Source organism: Rhinatrema bivittatum, chromosome 3 (genome assembly GCF_901001135.1).
Source record: "Rhinatrema bivittatum chromosome 3, aRhiBiv1.1, whole genome shotgun sequence".
Lineage (NCBI taxonomy): Eukaryota > Metazoa > Chordata > Amphibia > Gymnophiona > Rhinatrematidae > Rhinatrema > Rhinatrema bivittatum.
In genome coordinates this window covers 584,668,805-584,696,418 of record NC_042617.1, presented here as the reverse complement: position 1 = coordinate 584,696,418, position 27,614 = coordinate 584,668,805, and the positions used below count along the sequence as shown (strand labels likewise).

The 27,614-nt window shown below is 44.5% G+C and overlaps 1 protein-coding gene across 1 annotated transcript in view; it reads left to right on the top strand.

The window, feature by feature from the left end:
* The window catches only part of LOC115088412 (tubby-related protein 4-like), a 281,728-nt gene that overhangs the window by 149,343 nt on the left and 104,771 nt on the right, over positions 1 to 27,614 (top strand). Inside the window, exon 6 of the mRNA XM_029596655.1 lies at positions 16,794 to 16,960. Coding sequence (XP_029452515.1) covers positions 16,794 to 16,960 — 167 coding nt within the window. The remainder of the gene's footprint in view (positions 1 to 16,793; positions 16,961 to 27,614) is intronic.

Here is a 27,614-nt window from a genome sequence, read left to right as displayed (position 1 = left end):
TTTTAAATTTGTTTACTGTTTCATCTTCACCTCTTTCTGGCAGGGAATTCCAGGCATCCTCTCCGATACGAAATATTTCCTGATGTTGGTTCTGAGTTATCCCCCTGGAGTTTATCGTGACCCCTCGTTCTACTGTTTGCTTTCCAATATAAAAGGTTCAAGGATCGTACATCATTAAAACCTATCTGAAGGTCCGTATCATACCTCCCCTGCACCTCTTCTCTTCCAGGGTGTACATATTCAGATTCTTCAGCCTCTCCTCATATTTTGCCGATACAGACCCCACACCATTTTGGTTGCCCTTCTCTGGACCACCTCCATCCCTTGTCTGTCCTTTTTAAGATACGGTCTCTAGAACTGAACAACAAGACTCCAGGTGAGGCCTCATCGAGGACCTGTGCAAGGGCATCATCACCTCCTTTTTCCAACTCTGGTGGTGGTTCTCTCTATGCAGCCCAGCATTTTCCTGACTCTAGCTATCACCTTGTCACATTGCTTCTCCACCTTCAGATCGCCAGACATTATCACCCCAAGGTTCCTGTCTCAATCTGTGCAAATGTGACAAAGTGATTACCAGAAACAATATTGCTCTTGGCCATGGATCTATATAATCTTTAATCCGTCACTATTCCTTCTCCCAGAGATTGAGGTTGATATGAGGCGAGTCAGCCCCTGGCAGACTGAGTTTAGTCCTAGCTTTGCTCCTTTACACCTGTGAAACTGTGGTCCTGCTTTTATTAAATTGAATAAAATAGTATGGTTGCCACACTAATCCACTCGATGCATTTAAATTAAGGTTAACAAACAAAAATCAGGTGTTACCTTTTTATTGGAGTAACTTATTACATTTCTTGATCAGCTTGTCCAAGCAGCCAGCATAATGGAGTTTAAAAGAGGTTTGGACAAGTTACTGGAGGAAAAGTTCATAAAATATTATTAAGCAGGTAGATTAAACAAAGCTATTACTGTCCCTGGGAGTAAACAATAAATAAATCTTTTTGGGATCTGTTGGGTTCTTGTAACATGAAGTAGCCATTGAAATGTAATGCTGGACTTGATGGACATTGGCCTGGCCCAGCATGGCACTTCTTACATAGTAGGTAATCGTAGAAGACCAAAACACCTCTATTTTCCAAAACGCTTTTTCAAGAGCTTAATTCAAAATAATTTTTTATAATTTAAATGACCTCATATTCGGCTTTTAGTAGTGCATAGTTTGCACGGTCATTTAGCCTTTGTGTGCTATTTTGTGCAGGATCATCCACTTCATGACCTGTTTTGATATAGCACCCTCCTTGCCGCTCAGCCACGCTAGACCCATCAGACACTAATAAACCTTTCCCTAGCCCATCATCCCCTACCCCCCCCCCCCCACCTACTTGTCCCTTCCCCCAACTTGCCACCCCCCTCCCCCAACCAACTCAAGGACCCTTCACTTACCTGAAGAGCAACTCACTCCTGTCTCTGATGGCCATGTTTAAAAATGGCTGCTGATTGCACATCTCCCTGTAGCTAAGCTGATTTGAGATCTGCTGCCAGAGGACACATCAAACATCCCATCCCCCTTGCAGCACCACTGTCATGTATACTATGATTCATTTGTATGTTCTGGGAATGTCATCTCTTGCTCTGACCTGCTTATTCTGTTTGGACTGAGGAAGGACATGTTACTATGTAAGAAGTATACTAATATCCAAACTTCTCAATAATTATGAGCTAGGTATTTGCCCAGACAATAGTAGGTAATCATAGAAGACCAAAACACCTCTATTTTTCAAAACGCTTTTTCAAGAGCTTAATTCAAAATAATTTTTTATAATTTAAATGACCTTATATTCGGCTTTTAGTAGTGCATAGTTTGCACGGTCATTTAGCCTTTGTGTGCTATTTTGTGCAGGATAGCATGTAGCATTCTCTACTACCGCACTTCATATAATCATTGGTCATTCAAATATTTTCTCTTTGCCATTCGTGTGAATACACCATTGTAAGTGAATACAATTTTTTGAAGTTTCTCCGTATCTTTAACGTACTTCAAAAGTCGTTTTTCAATGTGTATCATTTCCACAAATTATATTGTAACATTTCAGCTACTTAGCTTGTGTGAAGAAACAGTGACTCAGGGCCTTGAGGTATCTGACAAGCTGCCCGACACTGTCCAAGATACCTCAAGGCACCGAGTCACTGTTTCTTCACACAAGCTAAGTAGCTGAAATGTTACAATATAATTTGTGGAAATGATACACATTAAAAAATGACTTTTGAAGTACGTTAAAGATACGGAGAAACTTCAAAAAATTTTATTCACTTACAATGGTGTATTCACACGAATGGCAAAGAGAAAATATTTGAATGACCAATGATTATATGAAGTGCGGTAGTAGAGAATGCTACATGCTATCCTGCACAAAATAGCACACAAAGGCTAAATGACCGTGCAAACTATGCACCACTAAAAGCCGAATATGAGGTCATTTAAATTATAAAAAATTATTTGAATTAAGCTCTTGAAAAAGCGTTTTGGAAAATAGGTGTTTTGGTCTTCTATGATTACCTACTATTGTCTGGGCAAATACCTAGCTCATAATTATTGAGAAGTTTGGATATTAGTATACTTCTTACATAGTAACATGTCCTTCCTCAGTCCAAACAGAATAAGCAGGTCAGAGCAAGAGATGACATTCCCAGAAAATACAAATGAATCATAATATACATGACAGTGGTGGTGCAAGGGGGGATGGGATGTTTGATGTGTCCTCTGGCAGCAGATCTCAAATCAGCTTAGCTACAGGGAGATGTGTGATCAGCAGCCATTTTTAAACATGGCCATCAGAGACAGGTGTGAGTTGCTCTTCAGGTAGTGAAGGGTCCTTGAGTTGGTTGGGGTAGGGGGGGTGGCAAGTTGGGGGAAGGGACAAGTAGGTGTGGGGGGGGGGTAGGGGAGTGAGTTAGTGGATGATGGGCTAGGGAAAGGTTTATTAGTGTCTGGTGGGTCTAGTGTGGTTGAGCGGCAAGGAGGGTGCTATATCAAAACAGGTCATGAAGTGGATGATAAGATAAAAACATACAAAACAAATACAATAGTGCATGATATGGCCTATTGATTGTTTCATAGAAGCATGACGGCAGAAAGCGACTGTATTGTCCATTCAGCCTGTCCATTCAACGAATTAATTTAGCATTATAATTCTCTTCCCTTCATTAAAGATCCCCTGTATTTATCTAATGCTTTCTTGAATTTTGCCTCGACCATTTCCACTGGAAGGCTATTCCACACATCCACCACCACCTACGTAAAGAAATATTTCTTAAGATTACCCCAAAGTCTCTACCCCCTTTCAACCTCTTCTCAAGACCCTTGTCCTAGAGCCTCCTTTCCATTGAAAAAGCCTCACCTCCTGTGCATGGAAACCTTAGAGAGATCTGAATGTCTCTATCATATCTCCCCTATCTTATTTATTTATTTTTTATTTATTTAAAGCTTTTCTATACCGGCATTCATGATACAATCATATCATGCCGGTTTACAAATAACAGGGGGTTGCAATAACTTTGTTCTTTTTAACCAGTGCAGAGGAAGCAAAAAGTTACAATATAACAAGGTTGTTGAAACTGGGGTAGGAAGAAGACAAGAATAAATATAAATCTTTACAGAGGTAGATTATTTACATTGTGCAGTAATGTCTCTTTATGGATTTAATTAAATTGTGCAGTAAGGTCTCTTAATGGATAATAGGCTCTGGAGTGCTTGATTGCTGTAGGATCTCTCCTTGGATATTAGTTTCGGGAAAGGCTTGTTTAAATAGCCAAGTCTTTAGCCTTTTTCTGAATGTTAATAGGCAAGGTTCAAGTCTGAGATCAGGTGGTAAGGTATTCCAAAGAGCTGGTCCCGCTGTGGAGAAGGTTCGGTCTCTGAGTGTAATATGGAGAGTAGATTTAATTGGGGGAACAGTCAGTGATCCTTTGTAGGCTTCTCTGATAGGTCTGGATGATGTGTGTAGTCTGAGGGGGATTTGGAGGTTGAGGGGGGCTAGGGCGTGGATGGATTTATGGATGATGTTGAAGGACTTGTGTAGGATTCTGTAGTGTATTGGCAGCCAGTGTAGATTTATTAGAATGGGGGAGATGTGGTCTCTTCTTCTGGTATTTGTCAGGATTCTGGCTGCCGCATTCTGGAGCATCTGAAGTGGTTTAATGGAAGAGGACGGGAGGCCCAGTAAGATACAGTTGCAATAATCTATCTTGGAGAATATTACGGATTGTAGGACTGTTCTGAAGTCCTGAAAGTGTAGGAGTGGTTTCATTCTTTTGATTACCTGCAGCTTGTAGAAGCAGTTCTTGGTTGTGTTGTTGATAAATGTTTTTAGATTCAAGTGTTTGTCTATTACTACCCCTAGGTCTCTTGCTTGTGTAGCGATGGTGTTCATTGGAGCAGTTTGTGGGGAGTTGCTGTTTTCGGGTGTGATGAGGAGGAGTTCCGTTTTGGCCGAGTTTCGAATCAGATTTAGGTTTGCGAGGAGTCCGTTGATCTCTTGGAGGCAGTGTTTCCAGTGTTTGAGAGTTTGTGATAGATTCTTTGATGGGTTTCAGAATTTGAACGTCGTCTGCGTATAAGAAATGTTTTAGTTGTAGGTTAGATAACAGTTGGCATAGGGGAAGAAGGTATATGTTGAATAGTGTTGGGGGTAGTGAGGAGCCTTGAGGGACTCCTTGTGAGGACATGTAGCGGGGGGATTCATTATTATTGATTTTAACTTTGGTAACCTCTGTTACTAAGGAATGTTTTGAACCATGTGTGAGCAGAGTCTGTTATTCCTATGTCCGAGAGACGGTTGAGGAGGGTGGCATGGTTGACAGTATCGAAAGCTGCCGACAGGTCTAGTAGAATTAGAAGGAAAGATTGACCTTTGTCCAATCCCATGATGAGGTGGTCTGTTAACGATAGGAGTAGGGTTTCAGTGCTTAAAGCCTTGCGAAACCCATATTGTATGGGGTGAAGTATTTCGTGATCTTCGAGGTAGTTAGAGAGTTGTGAGTTGACCAGTTTTTCCAAAATCTTTGCTACAAAAGGCAGGTTGGAGATTGGGCGGAAGTTGTTCGGATTCTTGGGATCCAAATCTGGCTTTTTTAGAAGTGGTTTCAGAGAGGCAGTTTTTAGGGCGTCAGGGAAGATTCCCTGATGCCCTAAAAACTCTTTCCTCTAAAATCTTGTCTTTCCTCTAGGGTTTTTCCTAAAATCTTGTCTCTTTTTTAAGAAAATCTTTAAAAAATTAAGACAATCTTAAAAAAAAAAAATCTTATAATCTTAAAAAAATTAAAATTTTAAAGAAAATCTTAAAAAAAATCTTGTCTTTTTTTTAAGATGTTTCCTAAAATCTTGTCTTTCCTCTAGGGTGTTCATGTTTAGATCTTTGTCTATCCCCATGTGCTTTAGAATGAAGACCACTGACCATTTTAGTAGTCACCCTCTGGACCGACTATCCTGTTTATATCCTTTTGAAGTTGTGGTCTCCAGAATTGTACACAGTATTCTAAGTGAGGTCTCACCAGAGATCTATACAGGGGCAATATCACCTCCCTTTTCCTGCTGACCATTCCTCTCCCGATGCAGCCAAGCATCTTTCTGGATTTTACTGTTGCTTTACCCCCACCGGTTTGGCCACCTTAAGATAATCAGATACAATCACTCCGAGATCCTGCTCTTCCTTTGTGCTTAGAAGAATTTCACCTCCAATACTGTACCTTTCCCTTGGGTTTTGCATCCTAAATGCATTACTCTGCATTTTTTAGCATTAAATCTTAGCTGCCAGACTGTAGACCTTTTCTCCAGCTTCACTTGATCCCTCCATGTTTTCCATTTCTTCCTTTAAGAACATAAGAAGAACATAAGAAAATGCCATACTGGGTCAGACCAAGGGTCCATCAAGCCCAGCATCCTGTTTCCAACAGTGGCCAATCCAGGCCATAAGAACCTGGCAAGTACCCAAAAACTAAGTCTATTCCATGTAACCATTGCTAATGGCAGTGGCTATTCTCTAAGTGAACCTAATAGCAGGTAATGGACTTCTCCTCCAAGAACTTATCCAATCCTTTTTTAAACACAGCTATACTACCTGCACGAACCACATTCTCTGGCAACAAATTCCAGAGTTTAATTGTGCGTTGAGTAAAAAAGAACTTTCTCCGATTAGTTTTAAATGTGCCCCATGCTAACTTCATGGAGTGTCCCCTAGTCCTTCTACTATCTGAAAGAGTAAATAACCGATTCACATCTACCCGTTCTAGACCTCTCATGATTTTAAACACCTCTATCATATCCCCCCTCAGTCGTCTCTTCTCCAAGCTGAAAAGTCCTAATCTCTTTAGTCTTTCCTCATAGGGGAGTTGTTCCATTCCCCTTATCATTTTGGTAGCCCTTCTCTGTACCTTCTCCATCGCAATTATATCTTTTTTGAGATGCGGCGACCAGAATTGTACACAGTATTCAAGGTGCGGTCTCACCATGGAGCGATACAGAGGCATTATGACATTTTCCGTTTTATTCATCATTCCTTTTCTAATAATTCCCAACATTCTGTTTGCTTTTTTGACTGCCGCAGCACACTGAACCGACGATTTCAATGTGTTATCCACTATGACACCTAGATCTCTTTCTTGGGTTGTAGCACCTAATATGGAACCCAACATCGTGTAATTATAGCATGGGTTATTTTTCCCTATATGCATCACCTTGCACTTTTCCACATTAAATTTCATCTGCCATTTGGATGCCCAATTTTCCAGTCTCACAAGGTCTTCCTGCAATTTATCACAATCTGCTTGTGATTTAACTACTCTGCACAATTTTGTGTCATCTGCAAATTTGATTATCTCACTCGTCGTATTTCTTTCCAGATCATTTATAAATATATTGAACAGTAAGGGTCCCAATACAGATCCCTGAGGCACTCCACTGTCCACTCCCTTCCACTGAGAAAATTGCCCATTTAATCCTACTCTCTGTTTCCTGTCTTTTAGCCAGTTTGCAATCCACGAAAGGACATCGCCACCTATCCCATGACTTTTTACTTTTCCTAGAAGCCTCTCATGAGGAACTTTGTCAAACGCCTTCTGAAAATCCAAGTATACTATATCTACCGGTTCACCTTTATCCACATGTTTATTAACTCCTTCAAAAAAGTGAAGCAGATTTGTGAGGCAAGACTTGCCCTGGGTAAAGCCATGCTGACTTTGTTCCATTAAACCATGTCTTTCTATATGTTCTGTGATTTTGATGTTTAGAACACTTTCCACTATTTTTCCTGGCACTGAAGTCAGGCTAACCGGTCTGTAGTTTCCCGGATCGCCCCTGGAGCCCTTTTTAAATATTGGGGTTACATTTGCTATCCTCCAGTCTTCAGGTACAATGGATGATTTTAATGATAAGTTACAAATTTTTACTAATAGGTCTGAAATTTCATTTTTTAGTTCCTTCAGAACTCTGGGGTGTATACCATCCGGTCCAGGTGATTTACTACTCTTCAGTTTGTCAATCAGGCCTACCACATCTTCTAGGTTCACCGTGATTTGATTCAGTCCATCTGAATCATTACCCATGAAAACCTTCTCCATTACGGGTACCTCCCCAACATCCTCTTCAGTAAACACCGAAGCAAAGAAATCATTTAATCTTTCCGCGATGGCCTTATCTTCTCTAAGTGCCCCTTTAACCCCTCGATCATCTAAAGGTCCAACTGACTCCCTCACAGGCTTTCTGCTTCGGATATATTTAAAAAAGTTTTTACTGTGAGTTTTTTGCCTCTACAGCCAACTTCTTTTCAAATTCTCTCTTAGCCTGTCTTATCAATGTCTTACATTTAACTTGCCAATGTTTATGCTTTATCCTATTTTCTTCTGTTGGATCCTTCTTCCAATTTTTGAATGAAGATCTTTTGGCTAAAATAGCTTCTTTCACCTCCCCTTTTAACCATGCCGGTAATCGTTTTGCCTTCTTTCCACCTTTCTTAATGTGTGGAATACATCTGGACTGTGCTTCTAGAATGGTATTTTTTAACAATGACCACGCCTCTTGGACATTTTTTACTTTTGTAGCTGCTCCTTTCAGTTTTTTTCTAACAATTTTTCTCATTTTATCAAAGTTTCCCTTTTGAAAGTTTAGCACGAGAGCTTTGGATTTGCACACTGTTCCTTTTCCAGTCATTAAATCAAATCTGATCATATTATGATCACTATTGCCAAGCGGCCCCACCACCGTTACCTCTCTCACCAAGTCCTGTGCTCCACTGAGAATTAGATCTAAAATTGCTCCCTCTCTCGTCGGTTCCTGAACCATTTGCTCCATAAAGCTATCATTTATTCCATCCAGGAACGTTATCTCTCTAGCGTGACCCGATGATACATTTACCCAGTCTATATTGGGGTAATTGAAGTCTCCCATTATTACTGCACTACCAATTTGGTTGGCTTCCCTAATTTCTCTTAGCATTTCACTGTCCATCTCACCATCTTGACCAGGTGGACGGTAGTATACCCCTATCACTGTAGTCTTCCCTGATACACAAGGGATTTCTACCCATAAAGATTCAATTTTGTATTTAGTCTCATGCAGGATGTTTATCCTGTTGGACTCTATGCCATCCCGGACATAAAGCGCCACACCTCCTCCCGACTGCTCCTCTCTGTCATTGCGATATAATTTGTACCCCGGTATAGCACTGTCCCATTGGTTATCCTCTTTCCACCATGTCTCTGAGATGCCAATTAAGTCTATGTCATCATTTACTGCTATACATTCTAATTCTCCCATCTTACTTCTTAGACTTCTGGCATTAGCATACAAACATTTCAAAGTTTGTTTTTTGATTGTATTTTTATTCTGCTTTTTAATTGATAGGGATAAGTTAGAATTTTTTAGCTCAGGTGAGTTTTTAGTTACAGGCATTTGGACTACTTTTCTAATTATTGGAACCTCACTGTCGGGATGCCCTAATTCTAGTGCATCATTAGTATCCTTTAAAGATACATCTCTCCGAACCATGCGCTGCTGAGCGACTGTCGGCTTTCCCCTTTGTTCTAGTTTAAAAGCTGCTCTATCTCCTTTTTAAGGGTTAGCGCCAGCAGTCTGGTTCCATCCTGGTTAAGGTGGAGCCCATCCCTTCGGAAGAGACTCCCCCTTCCCCAAAAGGAAGTGTTTTGTTATTTCTTGTAACTATATTTTATTTGTCACGCACTTGAGCGTTCTATAGTAAGGAGTGAATACAATTGTTGTTTACTGGGTCCTCGTAGCCCAGAAATAAAACATTTTTGTACACCTCATAGGAGGCAATACTGAATGTACTAATCAATCTTTAATATAATTGCCTCTAGAGATGGCAAACACATATGGAACCAGACCCCTATTCCTTCTTCCCCATGTATCATTTAGGGTTATAATTGCCACACTGTGCAGGTTACCCCAAGCCATCTAAGAAGTACAGTTACTCTGGGGGAATTCTGCACTACTGTGGAGTGCAGAATTTGTATTTTTTGCTCATAATTTGTATTTTTTGCACAGAATTTGGAAAGAGGCCTGCGGGCCGTGAGCGGAGCCCATCCAGCTCGCAGCAGAACAAAATAGAAGCAAGAAAGCCTGTGTGAAAGAGAAGTATGGCATAGTGAGTGTGTGTGTGCCAGAGAGAGTGAGTATGTGAGTGAGAGATTAGGAGCCTGTATGTGTGAGAGAAGGATTGGGTGTATCTCTATGCGTGTGTGAAGGAGGGTGTGTTTGTGTGTGCAGGGGTGTATGTGCGAGAGGAGTGTGTGTGTGTGTGTGTGCATAAGAGAAATAGGCAGCCTATTGTGTGAGGATGTGTGTCTGCGTGCGTATACAATACTGTGTACAATTCTGGTCGCCGCATCTCAAAAAAGATATAATTGCGATGGAGAAGGTACAGAGAAGGGCGACCAAAATAAGGGGAATGGAACAGCTTCCCTATGAGGAAAGACTAAAGAGGCTAGGATTTTTCAGCTTGGAGAAGAGACGGCTGAGGGGGGATATGATAGAGGTGTTTAAAATCATGAGAGGTCTAGAACGGGTAGATGTGAATCGGTTATTTACTCTTTCAGATAATAGAAGGACTAGGGGGCACTCCATGAAGTTAGCATGTGGCACATTTAAAACTAATCGGAGAAAGTTCTTTTTCACTCAACGCACAATTAAACTCTGGAATTTGTTGCCAGAGGATGTGGTTAGTGCAGTTAGTATAGCTGTGTTTAAAAAAGGATTGGATAAGTTCTTGGAGGAGAGAAGTCCATTACCTGCTATTAATTAAGTTGACTTAGAAAATAGCCACTGCTATTACTAGCAACAGTAACATGGAATAGACTTAGTTTTTGGGTACTTGCCAGGTTCTTATGGCCTGGATTGGCCACTGTTGGAAACAGGATGCGGGGCTTGATGGACCCTTGGTCTGACCCAGTATGGCATGTTCTTAGGGACAGAGAGAGCCTGTATGAGGACGTGTGTGTATGTGAGAGGGACAGAGGGAGAGTGTTGTGTACAAGAGAGAGGTAGCTTGTGTTGAGGGTTGGTGATTGTGTGTACAAGAGAAGGAGGGTGTGTGTGCAAGGGGAGACTGTGTGAGGGTATGTGTGTGTATATGCGAGAGGGAGAAGGGGCCTGCAAGTAGGAGTATGTGTGTGCAAGACAGAGAGCCTGGTGTGTGTGTGCAAAAGAGAGATCCTGTGAGAGCCTGTATGAGAGAAATCAAACTGGGAGTGGAAATAGAGTGGAAGATGTTGAGTGTGGAGCGGAATGGGATAGATTGTGGAGTTGGGGCCTGTGAGGGAAGAGTGAAAGTGGTCTGACCAAGGGAGTAAAGAGAGAGGCAGAAGGGAAACCCTTCAGTGTACTTTTAGGGGAATTCTGCTCACAATATTTAAAACTTTGCATCTTTGAGTAATAACTTTTCTGCATTACATTATAAATTACTTTGACGAATTAATATAAAGTGTACAGAATTCTGCAGAATTTTACATTTTTGTGCGCAGAATTCCCCCAGGAGTGTGCAATGCAGTCATATTACTGCTGATTGGGGCTGTAAACTGCTGCTCTCTGCAGGTTACCCCAGTGCTTCACTACTATTCTCTTGTTGCTAGTGACTATCTGTGTTTACCCCTTTTTTAAATTCCATTATTGGTTTTGTCTCCACCACTTCCTCTGGGAGGGTATTCCAGGCATCCACCATCCTCTCCTGTACCAAATCATACAGTGCATGCATTTTACCTTAATACAAACTTCCTTCTATTTTTAATCCCTCTTTCAGTTTTTATTTTAGAATGGGGAAGACCAGGAAGTTTTTATTTGATCAGAGGCTGGCTGTCAGTGATCAACGCCATGGCTAACGCTATCCCTGCAGCCATAATTGTAGCTTAATCACCACCCTTTTCACAAGACAGTTCCTGCAGTTAGAGCAGCTCAAGCTGGCGATTATTATTTTTTTTTTTCCCTTTTTGTACAAATTACTGCTTTATTTGTCTCAGAGCATATTTAGCTGGGGATTATCATAAGCCTCTTAATGCTTTAATTCGTCATTGCATGCATTTCATTTTGGTTAATATGCGTAATGCTTAAATAGAATTGAATCAACCTTTTTCAGTCTGAAGTATTTTCCTTGCCTTCTTTTTCTTCCGTTCATTGATATTGCACTCTGTGTCTGTCAGGGTCTGTGTGTGTAACTAGCAGAAGCACTTCAAAGTAAGTGGATGCTTTCCTTTTAACTATTATTATCCCAGGGCTTTCCCCCCTGTAGGCAACCATAACAGTAATCATTCTTCAGCTTAGGGGCCACAGGCTGTGATGCACGCCAAAGTACAGTACATATGCGCCCTCTGTCCAGTCAGAAGGTATTACCTGGGATTCTTCCTTCATGAACCTTGAGCGAAGGGAAAGGTGAGAGAACGGACACTCCAAGCCCCCCTGTCGGCCTGAGGAGGAGTCAGAAACTGAAGATGGATCTTCTGCATGGCAGTGTGGGACCAGCCCGGGAGTCTTCTAGTCGCATAGAATCCCCACCGTACAGTTAATACTCTTGTGATGGTGCATGGATGCTGCAGGGCACTGGTTTATAAGCAGAGTAAGCAAGCCCGGGAGTCTTCTAGTCGCAAAGAATCCCCACCGTACAGTTAATACTCTTGTGATGGTGCATGGATGCTGCAGGGCACTGGTTTATAAGCAGAGTAAGCAAGCCCGGGAGTCTTCTGGTCGCATAGAATCCCCACCGTACAGTTAATACTCTTGTGATGGTGCATGGATGCTGCAGGGCACTGGTTTATAAGCAGAGTAAGCAAGCCCGGGAGTCTTCTAGTCGCAAAGAATCCCCACCGTACAGTTAATACTCTTGTGATGGTGCATGGATGCTGCAGGGCACTGGTTTATAAGCAGAGTAAGCAAGCCCGGGAGTCTTCTAGTCGCATAGAAACCCCACCGTACAGTTAATACTCTTGTGATGGTGCATGGATGCTGCAGGGCACTGGTTTATAAGCAGAGTAAGCAAGCCCGGGAGTCTTCTAGTCGCATAGAATCCCCACCGTACAGTTAATACTCTTGTGATGGTGCATGGATTGTGCAGGGCACTGGTTTATAAGCAGAGTAAGCAAGCCCGGGAGTCTTCTAGTCGCATAGAAACCCCACCGTACAGTTAATACTCTTGTGATGGTGCGTGGATGCTGCAGGGCACTGGTTTATAAGCAGAGTAAGCAAGCCCGGGAGTCTTCTAGTCGCATAGAAACCCCACCGTACAGTTAATACTCTTGTGATGGTGCATGGATGCTGCAGGGCACTGGTTTATAAGCAGAGTAAGCAAGCCCGGGAGTCTTCTAGTCGCATAGAAACCCCACCGTACAGTTAATACTCTTGTGATGGTGCATGGATTGTACAGGGCACTGGTTTATAAGCAGAGTAAGCAAGCCCGGGAGTCTTCTAGTCGCATAGAATCCCCACCGTACAGTTAATACTCTTGTGATGGTGCATGGATGCTGCAGGGCACTGGTTTATAAGCAGAGTAAGCAAGCCCGGGAGTCTTCTGGTCGCATAGAATCCCCACCGTACAGTTAATACTCTTGTGATGGTGCATGGATGCTGCAGGGCACTGGTTTATAAGCAGAGTAAGCAAGCCTGGGAGTCTTCTAGTCGCATAGAAACCCCACCGTACAGTTAATACTCTTGTGATGGTGCATGGATGCTGCAGGGCACTGGTTTATAAGCAGAGTAAGCAAGCCCGGGAGTCTTCTAGTCGCATAGAATCCCCACCGTACAGTTAATACTCTTGTGATGGTGCATGGATGCTGCAGGGCACTGGTTTATAAGCAGAGTAAGCAAGCCCGGGAGTCTTCTAGTCGCATAGAAACCCCACCGTACAGTTAATACTCTTGTGATGGTGCATGGATGCTGCAGGGCACTGGTTTATAAGCAGAGTAAGCAAGCCCGGGAGTCTTCTAGTCGCATAGAAACCCCACCGTACAGTTAATACTCTTGTGATGGTGCATGGATTGTGCAGGGCACTGGTTTATAAGCAGAGTAAGCAAGCCCGGGAGTCTTCTAGTCGCATAGAAACCCCACCGTACAGTTAATACTCTTGTGATGGTGCATGGATTGTACAGGGCACTGGTTTATAAGCAGAGTAAGCAAGCCCGGGAGTCTTCTAGTCGCATAGAAACCCCACCGTACAGTTAATACTCTTGTGATGGTGCATGGATTGTGCAGGGCACTGGTTTATAAGCAGAGTAAGCAAGCCCGGGAGTCTTCTAGTCGCATAGAAACCCCACCGTACAGTTAATACTCTTGTGATGGTGCATGGATGCTGCAGGGCACTGGTTTTATAAGCAGAGTAAGCAAGCCCGGGAGTCTTCTAGTCGCATAGAAACCCCACCGTACAGTTAATACTCTTGTGATGGTGCATGGATGCTGCAGGGCACTGGTTTATAAGCAGAGTAAGCAAGCCCGGGAGTCTTCTAGTCGCATAGAATCCCCACCGTACAGTTAATACTCTTGTGATGGGCATGGATTGTGCAGGGCACTGGTTTATAAGCAGAGTAAGCAAGCCCGGGAGTCTTCTAGTCGCATAGAAACCCCACCGTACAGTTAATACTCTTGTGATGGTGCATGGATTGTGCAGGGCACTGGTTTATAAGCAGAGTAAGCAAGCCCGGGAGTCTTCTAGTCGCATAGAAACCCCACCGTACAGTTAATACTCTTGTGATGGTGCATGGATTGTGCAGGGCACTGGTTTATAAGCAGAGTAAGCAAGCCCGGGAGTCTTCTAGTCGCATAGAAACCCCACCGTACAGTTAATACTCTTGTGATGGTGCATGGATTGTACAGGGCACTGGTTTATAAGCAGAGTAAGCAAGCCCGGGAGTCTTCTAGTCGCATAGAAACCCCACCGTACAGTTAATACTCTTGTGATGGTGCATGGATTGTACAGGGCACTGGTTTATAAGCAGAGTAAGCAAGCCCGGGAGTCTTCTAGTCGCATAGAAACCCCACCGTACAGTTAATACTCTTGTGATGGTGCATGGATACTGCAGGGCACTGGTTTATAAGCAGAGTAAGCAAGCCCGGGAGTCTTCTAGTCGCATAGAAACCCCACCGTACAGTTAATACTCTTGTGATGGTGCATGGATGCTGCAGGGCACTGGTTTATAAGCAGAGTAAGCAAGCCCGGGAGTCTTCTAGTCGCATAGAATCCCCACCGTACAGTTAATACTCTTGTGATGGTGCATGGATTGTGCAGGGCACTGGTTTATAAGCAGAGTAAGCAAGCCCGGGAGTCTTCTAGTCGCATAGAATCCCCACCGTACAGTTAATACTCTTGTGATGGTGCATGGATTGTGCAGGGCACTGGTTTATAAGCAGAGTAAGCAAGCCCGGGAGTCTTCTAGTCGCATAGAAACCCCACCGTACAGTTAATACTCTTGTGATGGTGCATGGATTGTGCAGGGCACTGGTTTATAAGCAGAGTAAGCAAGCCCGGGAGTCTTCTAGTCGCATAGAAACCCCACCGTACAGTTAATACTCTTGTGATGGTGCATGGATTGTGCAGGGCACTGGTTTATAAGCAGAGTAAGCAAGCCCGGGAGTCTTCTAGTCGCATAGAAACCCCACCGTACAGTTAATACTCTTGTGATGGTGCATGGATGCTGCAGGGCACTGGTTTATAAGCAGAGTAAGCAAGCCCGGGAGTCTTCTAGTCGCATAGAATCCCCACCGTACAGTTAATACTCTTGTGATGGTGCATGGATTGTGCAGGGCACTGGTTTATAAGCAGAGTAAGCAAGCCCGGGAGTCTTCTAGTCGCATAGAAACCCCACCGTACAGTTAATACTCTTGTGATGGTGCATGGATTGTGCAGGGCACTGGTTTATAAGCAGAGTAAGCAAGCCCGGGAGTCTTCTAGTCGCATAGAAACCCCACCGTACAGTTAATACTCTTGTGATGGTGCATGGATGCTGCAGGGCACTGGTTTATAAGCAGAGTAAGCAAGCCCGGGAGTCTTCTAGTCGCATAGAAACCCCACCGTACAGTTAATACTCTTGTGATGGTGCATGGATTGTGCAGGGCACTGGTTTATAAGCAGAGTAAGCAAGCCCGGGAGTCTTCTAGTTGCATAGAATCCCCACCGTACAGTTAATACTCTTGTGATGGTGCATGGATGCTGCAGGGCACTGGTTTATAAGCAGAGTAAGCAAGCCCGGGAGTCTTCTAGTCGCATAGAAACCCCACCGTACAGTTAATACTCTTGTGATGGTGCATGGATGCTGCAGGGCACTGGTTTATAAGCAGAGTAAGCAAGCCCGGGAGTCTTCTAGTCGCATAGAAACCCCACCGTACAGTTAATACTCTTGTGATGGTGCATGGATGCTGCAGGGCACTGGTTTATAAGTAGAGTAAGCAAGCCCGGGAGTCTTCTAGTCACATAGAAACCCCACCGTACAGTTAAAACTCTTGTGATGGTGCATGGATGCTGCAGGGCACTGGTTTATAAGCAGAGTAAAGCAAGCTTAGTGGCAAACATGAAAAAAGGTGTTTTAAATGAAATGGGGCTGTCTCCTTCACAAGACAGAGATGTAACCCTACTTGGCAGTGCAAGGAATCCGGGTTCTGGTTTCTGACCTGCTGATGCTGTGACAGAGATGGCAGTGTCTGCTTTCCACGTGCTCATGTTATGGGACTGTAACATGGGACTATAAGGTTAATTCTTTAAAAGACCACAAAAGTAATGCAGTTTTGCCAGTGCTGTGCTAATGGTTCTTAGGAAAATGAGCCTGAGCCTTTTTTTTTTTTTTTAAGCCTCGCTCTTCTTCCTTGACACGCCAGCTTGCAGTCCAGTTGAAACCATTCCGACCTTTATTGCTGGAGGGGGCTCTGAAGTGAAGATGCTTTGGGCCTTCGGTTATAACTGCCAGGGTGTTTTCCTTGACTCGCCCTCCGTTTCCTCTTCCTGTAAGCCGGCCATTGTAGCGACATTCTTCAGTAGAGAACTGTCCCCTTATGATCCCAAATAGCACGCATCCTAAATCCCTCTAGAGGTGTTGGTCTTGCATGATGGCTGGGAAATCCATCCTGAGGATTGTGAACATTGCTTGAGGACCAGGTATCTAATCTGGGAGTGCAATGCAAGTCTTACGAGTCAGAAAAAATGTCATCTATTACCCTTCATTCCATTGTCTAAAAATCAAATGCTAACTGATGTCCTGTGCTTTTCAGGTGGGTCAGGGAGGAACACCCCTGATGCCTTTTGCTTCTGTGATTCCAGATGTTGTTGTCCAGTGGTGCACTCAGGGAAATCTCCTGGCTGTGGCAGGAATGGAGAGGCTCAGCCCGCTAGTGGAACTTGGTGGCATCTCCATGCTGAAGAGTGCACTCATTAAGTTCTACAACATCCATGGGGAGCATATCTACACACTGGAAACTCCCGTGCAGGTAGAATTGTGCCTAGATGTAACTGCGTACTGATGCCAACTCAGTTTTATGTGATGTGCCAGTAACGCCATTACTTGTAAAGTGGAGAGCTTATTATAAACATTTACCCAGGGGTAAGCAGCTGGGTGTTCTCAGAACCCTCTTGTTTCATGAAAACAGTGTTTTTCTCTTAGTGAGTACAGAAGGGCTGATAAGAACATAAGAAACTGCCATACTGGGGTCCATCAAGCCCAGCATCCTGTTTCCAACAGTGGCCAATCCAGGCTACAAGGACCTGGCAAGTACCCCTTTTTGAGAACTTGGTAGAAGATCGCTGCTGTCCTCTTGTAAAATTATAAAACTTGCAGACTTGTTGCATATCGGTGCTTCGTGTCCCTGGATGCTATGTCAGTACCCAGCTGCCCTTGTATCGTCACAGTTAAATTTTTCCATCAAAGCTGCACTATAGTAGGGTCCAGTTACATTATCCTTTCAGTGCTGTGGGGTTGTGTCGCTTGTGCTTCATTGTATGTTATGCATGGAAGTGTTTTATCTCATGCAGAGCTGCACATCAAGATGAGCAGTTTTAATTACCTAAGAATATCTGATGTAGCAAGTTCGATTAGCCAAGTGACACATTAGCATACATATATATGTATAACAATCATTTAAATAGACCCATTTTATGTCTCTCTTATATATATATATATATATATATATATATTTGAACCTTACAAATTTTGGGGCACAAGGTATGATTGGAACAGTTTGATCTCTGTTAATGTTCTGTGAAGGAGAGTTTGTTTCTTTGTGCAACTTTTGTATTTTCCTCACATAATATTGGCATAGTGTCCATGGTATCATATTTGTATAAAGGGCACAAATTTATAAATACTAAAAAAACACAGCAAGAACATACTTTTTTTTTAAAGTAATTGTACAATAAAAAAAATAGGTAAATTGGCATAACAGTATCACTTCAAATGCCCTGTAAATAAAAACAACAAAAAAACCCCATATGCATAAGTAGCTAAGCACCTGTTAGTTCCAAGTAGAAATCCACAATAATGGAAGGCTGGAGGAAGGAAAAAGTTCAGATAGAATATTTTGACAATGAAAAAGATTGCTCCCTTTGCAAGACAATGCTGGACAACTTCAGTAAACAGTCACCCTCATTACAGCTGACATCAGAGGGAAGACCCTCAGGACTGTGAAGTAAAAGATCCAGATATAAACTTGGAGAGCTGCTCAAGATCCCAAAAAATCTATTCCAGCCCTTTACATTTGTTCTTACATTGGGCTGGATATTGTCAAGAAAGCTCACCACCACAATTGATAACCTCGGACTGCCTACTGAAAAATGTTTTCTCCTAGGACAAGCAGGATGGTGGTGTCCTCACGCATGGGTGACGACATCGGAAAACTTATGTCAACGTTTCTAGAACTTTGACTGGGTACACTGAGCATACCTTATACCAGTGGTCCCCAACCCTGTCCTGGGGGCCCACCAGCCAGTCAGGTTTTCAAGATATCCACAATGAATATGCATGAGAGAAAATTTGCAAGTTATGGAGGCAGTGCATGCAAATTTTCTCTCATGCATATTCATTGTGGATATCCTAAAAACCCGACTGGCTGGTGAGCCCCCAGGACAGGGTTGGGGACCACGGCTTTATACACGTGTCCACGAAGGGTCCCTCTTCAGTCTTTTTTTTCCACAGTGCTTTCGCCTCATGGTTAGTGAGCGCATGGGTTTTTTTGGGTTTTTTGCTTTTAAAAAAAAGTATTAGAAAACTTTCACCGATCATTTTCATTTTTTTCCCCGTGTGTAGGTCCCTCTGTTCCTCTGTACCTTAGTCAGGTTTTTCAGCGGTTCATTAAGTTTTCTTTCAATTCCGTCCTCCATGGCAGCGGTGCATCTGTGACCGCCGGCTTCAGTCACCTGCCACCTCCATTGTTTTCTCCATTTAAGTTCATGTTGAACTCTTGGCCTTGGGTTTTCGTCGGTGTCCACAGTGCCCGACTATTATGTCCATTATGGACTCACACAATATGTATATCCTCTGCCTGGGGGCATCGCACAATGTCCGAGGGTGCCGCTTGTGTGACCAGATGACCCCGAAGGGACGTCTCACTTGTCTCGAGGAGATGGAGAAGCTCTTCTGTGTGAGAATGCTCAAGCTATTGACTTTGGCATAGGCATCGCTGAAGGACCATGGAGCCGCACCGATGGACACTGAGCCATTAACATTGGCGGTGCTATTCGCTCCGTCGATGCCGCCCGGCAGATAGGCCCTGTCTGTCTCTTCCAGTTCGAGGGCATCGTGTTCGTCACCTTCGACCTCAGCACTAGGGAAAGACTGGGCCGAGCACTGAGGGAAGCCGAGGAAGCATCCACACCGGTTGCTTTCAATGCATGGTGCAGAGCTGAGGTTGGCACCAGTGCTTGCCGTGATGCCCCCGAAGTGACTGTGTGGCGAGGAGTGCTTATCCTACATCGATGCTGGGAGTCCACAATGGGAGTTGCCGATCCTCCTCAGTGCTCCAAGGAAGACCTGGCCACGCCTCCTGTCTTCCAGTCCATTTTTCAGGCAGTCTTCCAGTCCTGTCTTCCAGGCAGTTTTTGAGGAGGAGTTGGCGCGCTGAGTCCAGCTGGCAGTCGATCGGGCGCTGCGGGGCATTGAGCCAGCGGCACCGATGGCACTCGTGCCCACGCTCTCCCTATTGGAACCACTGCTGGAGCATCTCGATGTGCTCATCAGGGTGTACCGACCCACTTGCGCCAGCGCCTGGCTGGGCACAGATGCTCCCCCCCCCACCCGATGCAGTGGTTGTGGCCGGTTTCTTCCAAGAGGAAATTCCACCGAGACCACTGCCATTGCAGCCTGCAGCCCCCCCCCCCCCCCCCCAAATCCAGCTTTACCAGGGCCAGCATTGTAGCCACCGGTGCCCAAGCCTCTGGACAAAGGCCGAGCACGCAGGACTCCATCCCGTGTGGATTTCAGTGAGAATGAGGTCCATATGACCCCTGGGAGGGAGGACATTGTGGAATCCTCCTCAGAGAACCCGGAGGGTCTCCCCTCAGAACAGTCTCCTCCCAAGATGCTGGAAATCCTCCAGTTTGTGGAGGCTCCTAAAAGAGATAATGGTGGCCCTGGTGCAGAAGATCTTTAAAGAGTTGCTGAGGATGTGGAAGCATGCCCTCTGTTCCTCTGGCAAATAGGAAGGTGGACGGGATTTACCTCGTCCAACAGGCTACCGGATTTGAAAAGCGTCAGCTGGCACATCAATCGGTAGTGGTCGAATCCGCTCTCAAGAAGGCCAGATGCTCTCAGATCCATGCCTTGGCACCCCGGGGAAGAATCTCAAAACACTGGATGCTCTTGGGAGGAAGGTTTTTCAGGGAGCAATGCTTATTGCCCGCATTGCTTCCCACCAGCTCTATATGAGCCAGTACTCTTGTAACCTCTGGAAAGCAGGTGCAAGAGGCGGCCAAGTGGCTGCCTCAGCAGCAGCAAGACACCTTTTTGTCGCTGGTGCATCAGGGCCCCAATCAGTCTGGGGATTTCCCTGGATCTCATCACACAGGATCAGGGCAAGCTACGACGTCCCAACCTCCAGGCCCTGTCGCTCACAGCCTGGGTGTTGAGAGGCTGATTCTGAAGCTGCTTGATCTTTCCGAAGATGTTCTCGTAGCTTCTTGAAAGCCTTCCACTAGAAAGTCCTACAGACTGAAGTGGAGAAGTGTTTCCATGTTGTGTGTGCAAAAGGCCCTTTCTCCTGCCGCACCTAACAGAGGCTGGCCTAAAAACCATTAGTTCATCTAAGTGCAATTGGAGCATACCACGAAGGTGTGGATGGTACGCCCACCTCTGTACAGCCTATAGATGAACGCTTCATGCGGGGTCTGCTTCAGTTGAAACCTCCCCTGAGGCCTCCTGCTGTGCCTTGGGACCACAATGTGGTGCTAGCTCGGCTCATGAAAGCTCCTTTTTGAGCTGCTGAGCACCTGTGACCTGAAGTACCTGACCTGGAAGGTCATATTTTTGGTGGCGGTCACTTCAGCGAGGTCCAGGCCTTAGTGACTTATCCACCTTACACTGTTTTATCATGACAGGGTAGTCCTGCGTATGTGCCCTAAGTTCCTGCCTAAGGCGGTGACAGATTTCCACCAGTCAATCGCCCTGCCAACATTATTTCCCACCAAGTCGAACGAGCACTACACAGTTTGAATTGCAAGAGAGCCTTAGCCTTCTATCTGGAGCGGACAGAAGCCCATAGACAGTTCACCCAACTTTTCATTTCTTTTGACAGGAATTGGTTGGGAGTTGCCATTGACAGACAGACACAATCCAGTTAGCTAACAGATTGCATCTCCTTCTGTTATGCCCAGGCAGGATTGCATCTTGGGAGTCATGTTGAGGCTCATGCTGTCAAAGCCTTGGTGATATCAGTGACCCACTTGCAAGCGGTTCCCGTGGAGGAGATCTGCAAGGCTGCGACATGGCACTCTCTCCACACATTTGCATCTCATTACTGTCTGGATAGGGATGGCCAGTATGTCAGTAAGTTCGGCCAGTCTGTCCTCCAGAATTTCTTTGAAATATAGAACTCAACTCTCCCTGCCTAGGGCCCATTGTTTGGATTCAGGCTATCTCCCCCTCTGTTACCAACAGCACTGAGATTTTTTAGCCCATTGGCACCTGTTGGTCCCCTTTTGTGTTGGGGATGCATCCATCTGTGAGGACCAACATCCTGCTTGTCCTAGGAGAAAGCAGAGGTACTTACCTGTAACATGTGTTCTCCTAGGACAGCAAGATGTTAGTCCTCCCAAACCACGCCCATAATTCTGTGTTATGAGACTGAAGAGGGACCTTGCATGGGTGCCTGGTATAGGGCATGCTGGGCATACTTAGTGTATTCCTGGTCAAAGTTCTAGAAACTTTGACATAAGTTTTCCGTGCCAGGCTCCATCCGTGTGTGAGGACTAACAACCTGCTGCCCTAGGAGAGCACCTGTTACAGGTAAGCAACTCTGCTTTCCTTCTCAACTGAGTCAAGCAGGTAGCTTCTGATAATATCTAACTTTATTCCCCAAGAGCTTTCTGCAGGCTGGCCTGGTGGCGCAGTGGCAGTGCTGTGCACTGCTATGCAGAGGAGTCCAAGTTTGATTCCTGGTTCAGGTCTTCCGCTTCCTGTTCTGGAGATGCTGCAGAGCTAGTGTTCACAGCCCCTGGAGAGGAGGGAGTCTGTTATCCTGCCACAGCAACCCCTAGTGGCTGGATTTAGGGCTCATAATATGCAGGATACCTAGTGCATGAGACTATTGCTAGGGGAGAAAACTCCACATGTAGTTATGATTGAAGGCTAATAGTACCACATCCCATCCCTAGTTTCGATTAAGCTGTAAGTATAAAGGACTAGAAAGGAACTGCCAGGACAAAAAAAAAATCCTGCAGATTGCAAGGTGATCTCAGCAGAAGACTTCCACGGCACAATCAGATCTGAAAGTAAAAAACAAAACAAAAAGTTAATAGGAAAATTAGCTCCTTGAAGCTGCTCTCCGGCATTGCAGGTCACTACAATGGCCATATCAGGCTCTTGGACAAGGACAATGAAACAGCCAGAGAGGAATCCCCCTCCCGTCAACATCACCATGGTTCCAGACTTCACCAGTTCCTCTGGGTTCATCGTCCCTTCAGCGGGCATCATCCACTCCAGACTAGCCTTCCCGGAGTGCTTTTATGGGGGAGAGAAAGCATAGGCAGATGACCTCCCTGAAAACAATGAAGCTCCAGCTGGCATTACAACTCTAGCAGGGCCCATCGCAAGCAGCCCTGAATCCCCGTAGACAGGAAGTGCCCTCAGACTTAAATAGACACGCCGGCGTCTCGCGCCGGGCGTCGCGCGTCCGAAGGAGCGCGATCTAAGGGGCCTGCCCCTTAGAGCGCCCCTTGGAGCGTCCCAGAGCCAAGTGAAAATTCACACCAGTACCTCCAGAGCTCTTTCAAAATCCTTCTAGGTCAGGACGCCGCCCCCAGACACAATCGGACACCCCACAGCCGTGTCATTAGAATGCCAAGTACATCTCTTACAAAGCCCAAGCAATCACCTTACCCTAATTTTACACTCTTCACTGCAATCTCCAGCACGCATCTAACTCCAGCACTCAGCTCCAGCACTCAGCTCCAGCAGTCAACTCCAGCACTCAGCTCCAGCACTCAGCTTCAGCAGTCAACTCCTGCAGTCAGTCAGCTCCAGCACTCAGCTCCAGCATTCAGCTCCAGCACTCAGCTTCAGCAGTCAACTCCTGCAGTCAGTCAGCTCCAGCACTCAGCTCCAGCAGTCAACTCCTGCAGTCACTCAGCTCCAGCACTCAGCTCCTGCAGTCACTCAGCTCCAGCACTCAGCTCCAGCACTCAGCTCCAGCATTCAGCTCCAGCATTCAGCTCCAGCAGTCAACTCCAGCACTCAGCTCCAGCACTCAGCTTCAGCAGTCAACTGCATTCAACTCCTGCACTCAGCTCCAGCATTCAACTCCTGCACTCAGCTCCAGCATTCAACTCCTGCACTCAACTGCATTCAACTCCTGCATTAAATTCCAGCATTCAATTCCAACACCCTAATCCAACATTCAAATCCAGCACTCAACTCCAGCACTCAACCCCAGCATTGCGTCCAAACAGCATTCCAAGTGCCCTCATCTCAACCACTGTGCACACACCCGCTTGTACAGCCTCAATTTTCTGGGACCTCAGCCATGCTCATTTTCCCTATCCCAATCATCAAAAACCTCTACAACAACCGGATAAAACCAGCCAACCATTCAGTCTTCCAACACAAACGTCTGATACCAATAATGACAACCCCTCTCACCCAATTCCTCGGACTATCCTTATTCTCTCTAACACTCTTTAACGCTCAATCAATCTCAAAAAAAACTCACATAATCAATGACTATTTCCAGGACACACAACCGGATATATGTGCTATAACAGAAACATGGTTGAAACCCACAGACCTACCTCTAATTAACCAACTACCCATTCACATCTACGACATCTACTCCATACCCAGACCCAAAAAAAGAGGGGGAGGACTTTGCTTAGCTGCAAAGAAGGAGCTCAGACTAACCCTACAGACCACTATTCACTCCTCTCGACTGGAATTTGCCCTCTTCAGCTCTAAACAGCTCCAAATTTGTTTAATATATGCCCCTCCCGGTCTCCTGGATTCAGATCCATCACCACTCATTGAACTCATCGCCAAACACCTAAAAAATGACACCCCAGCTGTCATCCTAGGAGACTTTAACATTCACACAGACGTGATCCCTTTATCCGCCAATTGCGATATGCTACTATCTTCTTTTAAGGCTATGGGCTTCTCTCAAATTGTTAAAGGTCCCACGCACAAAGCAGGGCACACTCTGGACCTTATATTCATCAACTCAGGCCTTTCACAATCTTCCCCACCACAATGCTCCCCTATCCCATGGTCAGATCACCTGATGATAACAACTAATCTCTGTATCAAGGACAACCCCATATCTCCAAACACCAAAACCACAATTCACTACAGGAACTCATGCTCTAGAGAGGACCTCACCTCTCTCCTATCTTCGGAACTCACCAATCTTGACCTTTCAGATGCAGAAACAGCCACCTCGTCATGGCACAACATTACGAACAAGGTGGCAGAAAAACTTTGCCCTCAAAAAACCAAAGAGATCAACCCAGCCTGCAAAACCAAAAAACCATGGTTCACGCAGGAACTAAAAACCATCAAATTAGAATTGAGAAAAAAAGAACACGCATGGCGGAGGAATCCTTCCAACACTACACTGAATGAGTACAAAACCCTCATGCACAACTACAGAAACAACATCCTTCGCACAAAGAGAGATTTTTATGCACACAAAATTCACAATTTTTCCTTTGATCCCAAAGCACTGTTCACATATGTCTCAGAGCTCACAAAACCCACCTCACCAACTATCCCAGATGATCAAGCACAATCAAGATGCACAGAGCTTGCTCAATTTTTTGAAAACAAAATTCTCAAGCTAATGGCCCCTCTGGCAACCAGTAACACAGTACCTCCTTCTATCATCACTCCTTCATGCAACCAGAACATAAACCTTGATTCATTCGAACCTATCTCCTCACTTGAAATCGAAATGACTCTCAAAAAGATGAAACCCTCCACTCACCCGACAGATTCCATCCCTTCTAAACTCCTACTCACCATCCCGAACATCATAGCGAAGCCCTTAGCAGAGATAATTAATAGCTCGCTAACCCAATGACTAGTACCAGACATCCTGAAACTAGCCACCCTCAAACCTCTCCTCAAAAAACCCAAACTCCTCAAAAAACCCAACTTGGACCCTACAGACCCAGCTAATTTTCGCCCCATAGCTAACCTTCCTTATGGAGAGGATAGTCAACAAACAGTTATCTGAATACCTAGAAGAGCATAAAATACTCACAACAGCCCAATTCGGATTCCGCAAATCCCTTAGTACGGAATCCCTCCTAACCTCTCTAACTGACAGAGTCCTCGTAGGTCTGGAGAAAAAGACCCCATACCTCCTGATTCTCCTCGACCTATCAGCTGCGTTTGATACCGTAAAACACTCTATCCTGATCGACCGGCTCTCAGACATAGGCATCTCAGGATCAGCCCTGGAATGGTTCAGATCCTTCCTACACAATAGGACTTTCAAGGTCAGAATCAGCAACAAGGATTCCCTCCCGGTCATATCCTCTTTCGGAGTTCCCCAAGGATCCTCTCTCTCTCCCCCACCCTCTTTAACATCTATCTTCTCCCCCTATGTCATCTACTCTCAAGTCTTAAGGTCACACACTTCATATACGCAGACGATGTTCAGATTCTGCTGCCAATCACTGACTCCATCTCCAGCACCATCAACTTCTGGAACAATTGTCTACAGTCCATAAACTCACTTCTATCTAGCCTTAACCTAGTACTTAATACGTCAAAAACAGAACTTTTGCTTATCACTCCAGATGAGAACCTTCAGCCTACCAACAACCTAACCTCACTTAATTGTTAGCATTGTTATATATATATATTTTATTCTGTTTCTTGGATTAACTATGTTCATTGTAAACCGCTAACTTGAAGCGATAGTTACTGTTCATTGTAAACCGGGGTGATATGTATATTATACAGGAACCTCCGGTATATAAATCCTTAAATAAATAAATAAATAAATAAAAATGATCAATTCCACTCAAGTAAGAGACCTGGGGGTCACCTTAGACAAAAGGCTGAACCTCAAAGAATTTGTCAAGAACACAACGAAAGAATGCTATTATAAACTACATATTCTGAAAAAGCTGAAACCTCTCCTGCATTTTCAGGACTTCAGAACAGTCCTCCAAACAATACTATTTTCCAAGATCGATTACTGCAACTCTCTGCTCATAGACCTTCCAACCATAACCACAAAACCTCTACAAATGTTGCAGAACTCCGCCGCAAGGATTCTTACTAACACCAGCAGAAGTGAACACATAACACCCATACTAAAACACTTACACTGGCTCCCCATCAGATCCAGAATCATCTTCAAAGTGCTAACTATAACACACAAGAACATCCATTCACAAACGTCGCTAGATCTAAGCCTTCCACTTCGCCTACACGAGTCTTCAAGACCAATCAGAAACAGATACTTAGGCACCTTACACGTACCTTCAGCCAAGTCCTCACTCAAGAAACGTGCATTCTCGACTGCCAGCCCCCTTCATTGGAATGCCCTCCCCACGGACATTCGCCTCGAAACGTGTACTCGAACATTCAAAAAGAAACTCAAGACCTGGCTCTTTACAAAAGCCTACACTTAAAGGTCTAGCTCAGAACCACATCCCAGAACTTGAATCATTCTCGCTTTTATAATCATATCAAACAACTCCTAATTTTATCCTTGGTCTCACAATTCCAAATCATTAAATATTTGAGCATGCTACTCCAATACCTCTTAATCCAGATGTAACCTCAGTTTTTGAAGTCTTCACTCCTATAGAAATAACTGCCAGTTCTTATTTACTTAACCTTATTCTGTAGATGTAAACTTTTCATGAAGACTGTAATCTGTAAACACCTGTATTTATTATAAGAATTTGTATTTACTATTTATATTTATTATTTAGCCATTAACATTGTTCTGTTACCACTTGGTACTATTTCTCTCCTTTACCTCAAACTCTAAGTTCCTACTAAGTTAGCCATGTTATTTATACCCAATTGTTGGATGTAATTGTATATTTGTTTAATTGTTCAATCTGTTTGATGTAATTTTCTGTTCCTTGTTCTGTGTAAACCGAAGTGGTATGCACAAGTGCATGAACTCCGGTATATAAAAGCCTTAAATAAATAAATAAAATCCCCCCAGCATGCACAAAGGAGTCAGTCAGCACAATGTGAATTCATTGGCGGTACTTATGTTTCGGCTTAAGTAAAAACCTGTACAAATCTAAGGTGCACCAGATCCAAGAAAAGTTAAGAACCACCAAAACAAAGCACCAAAGGGGAGAGTAGGTCCAAACTGCCCAGCAGCAACTAGAATGGAGCCGCCATCTTGCCGAGAATATACATTTTAATAGCCGAGCACTGTGGAAAACGTTTTGTGCTAGTAAACTGTCTTC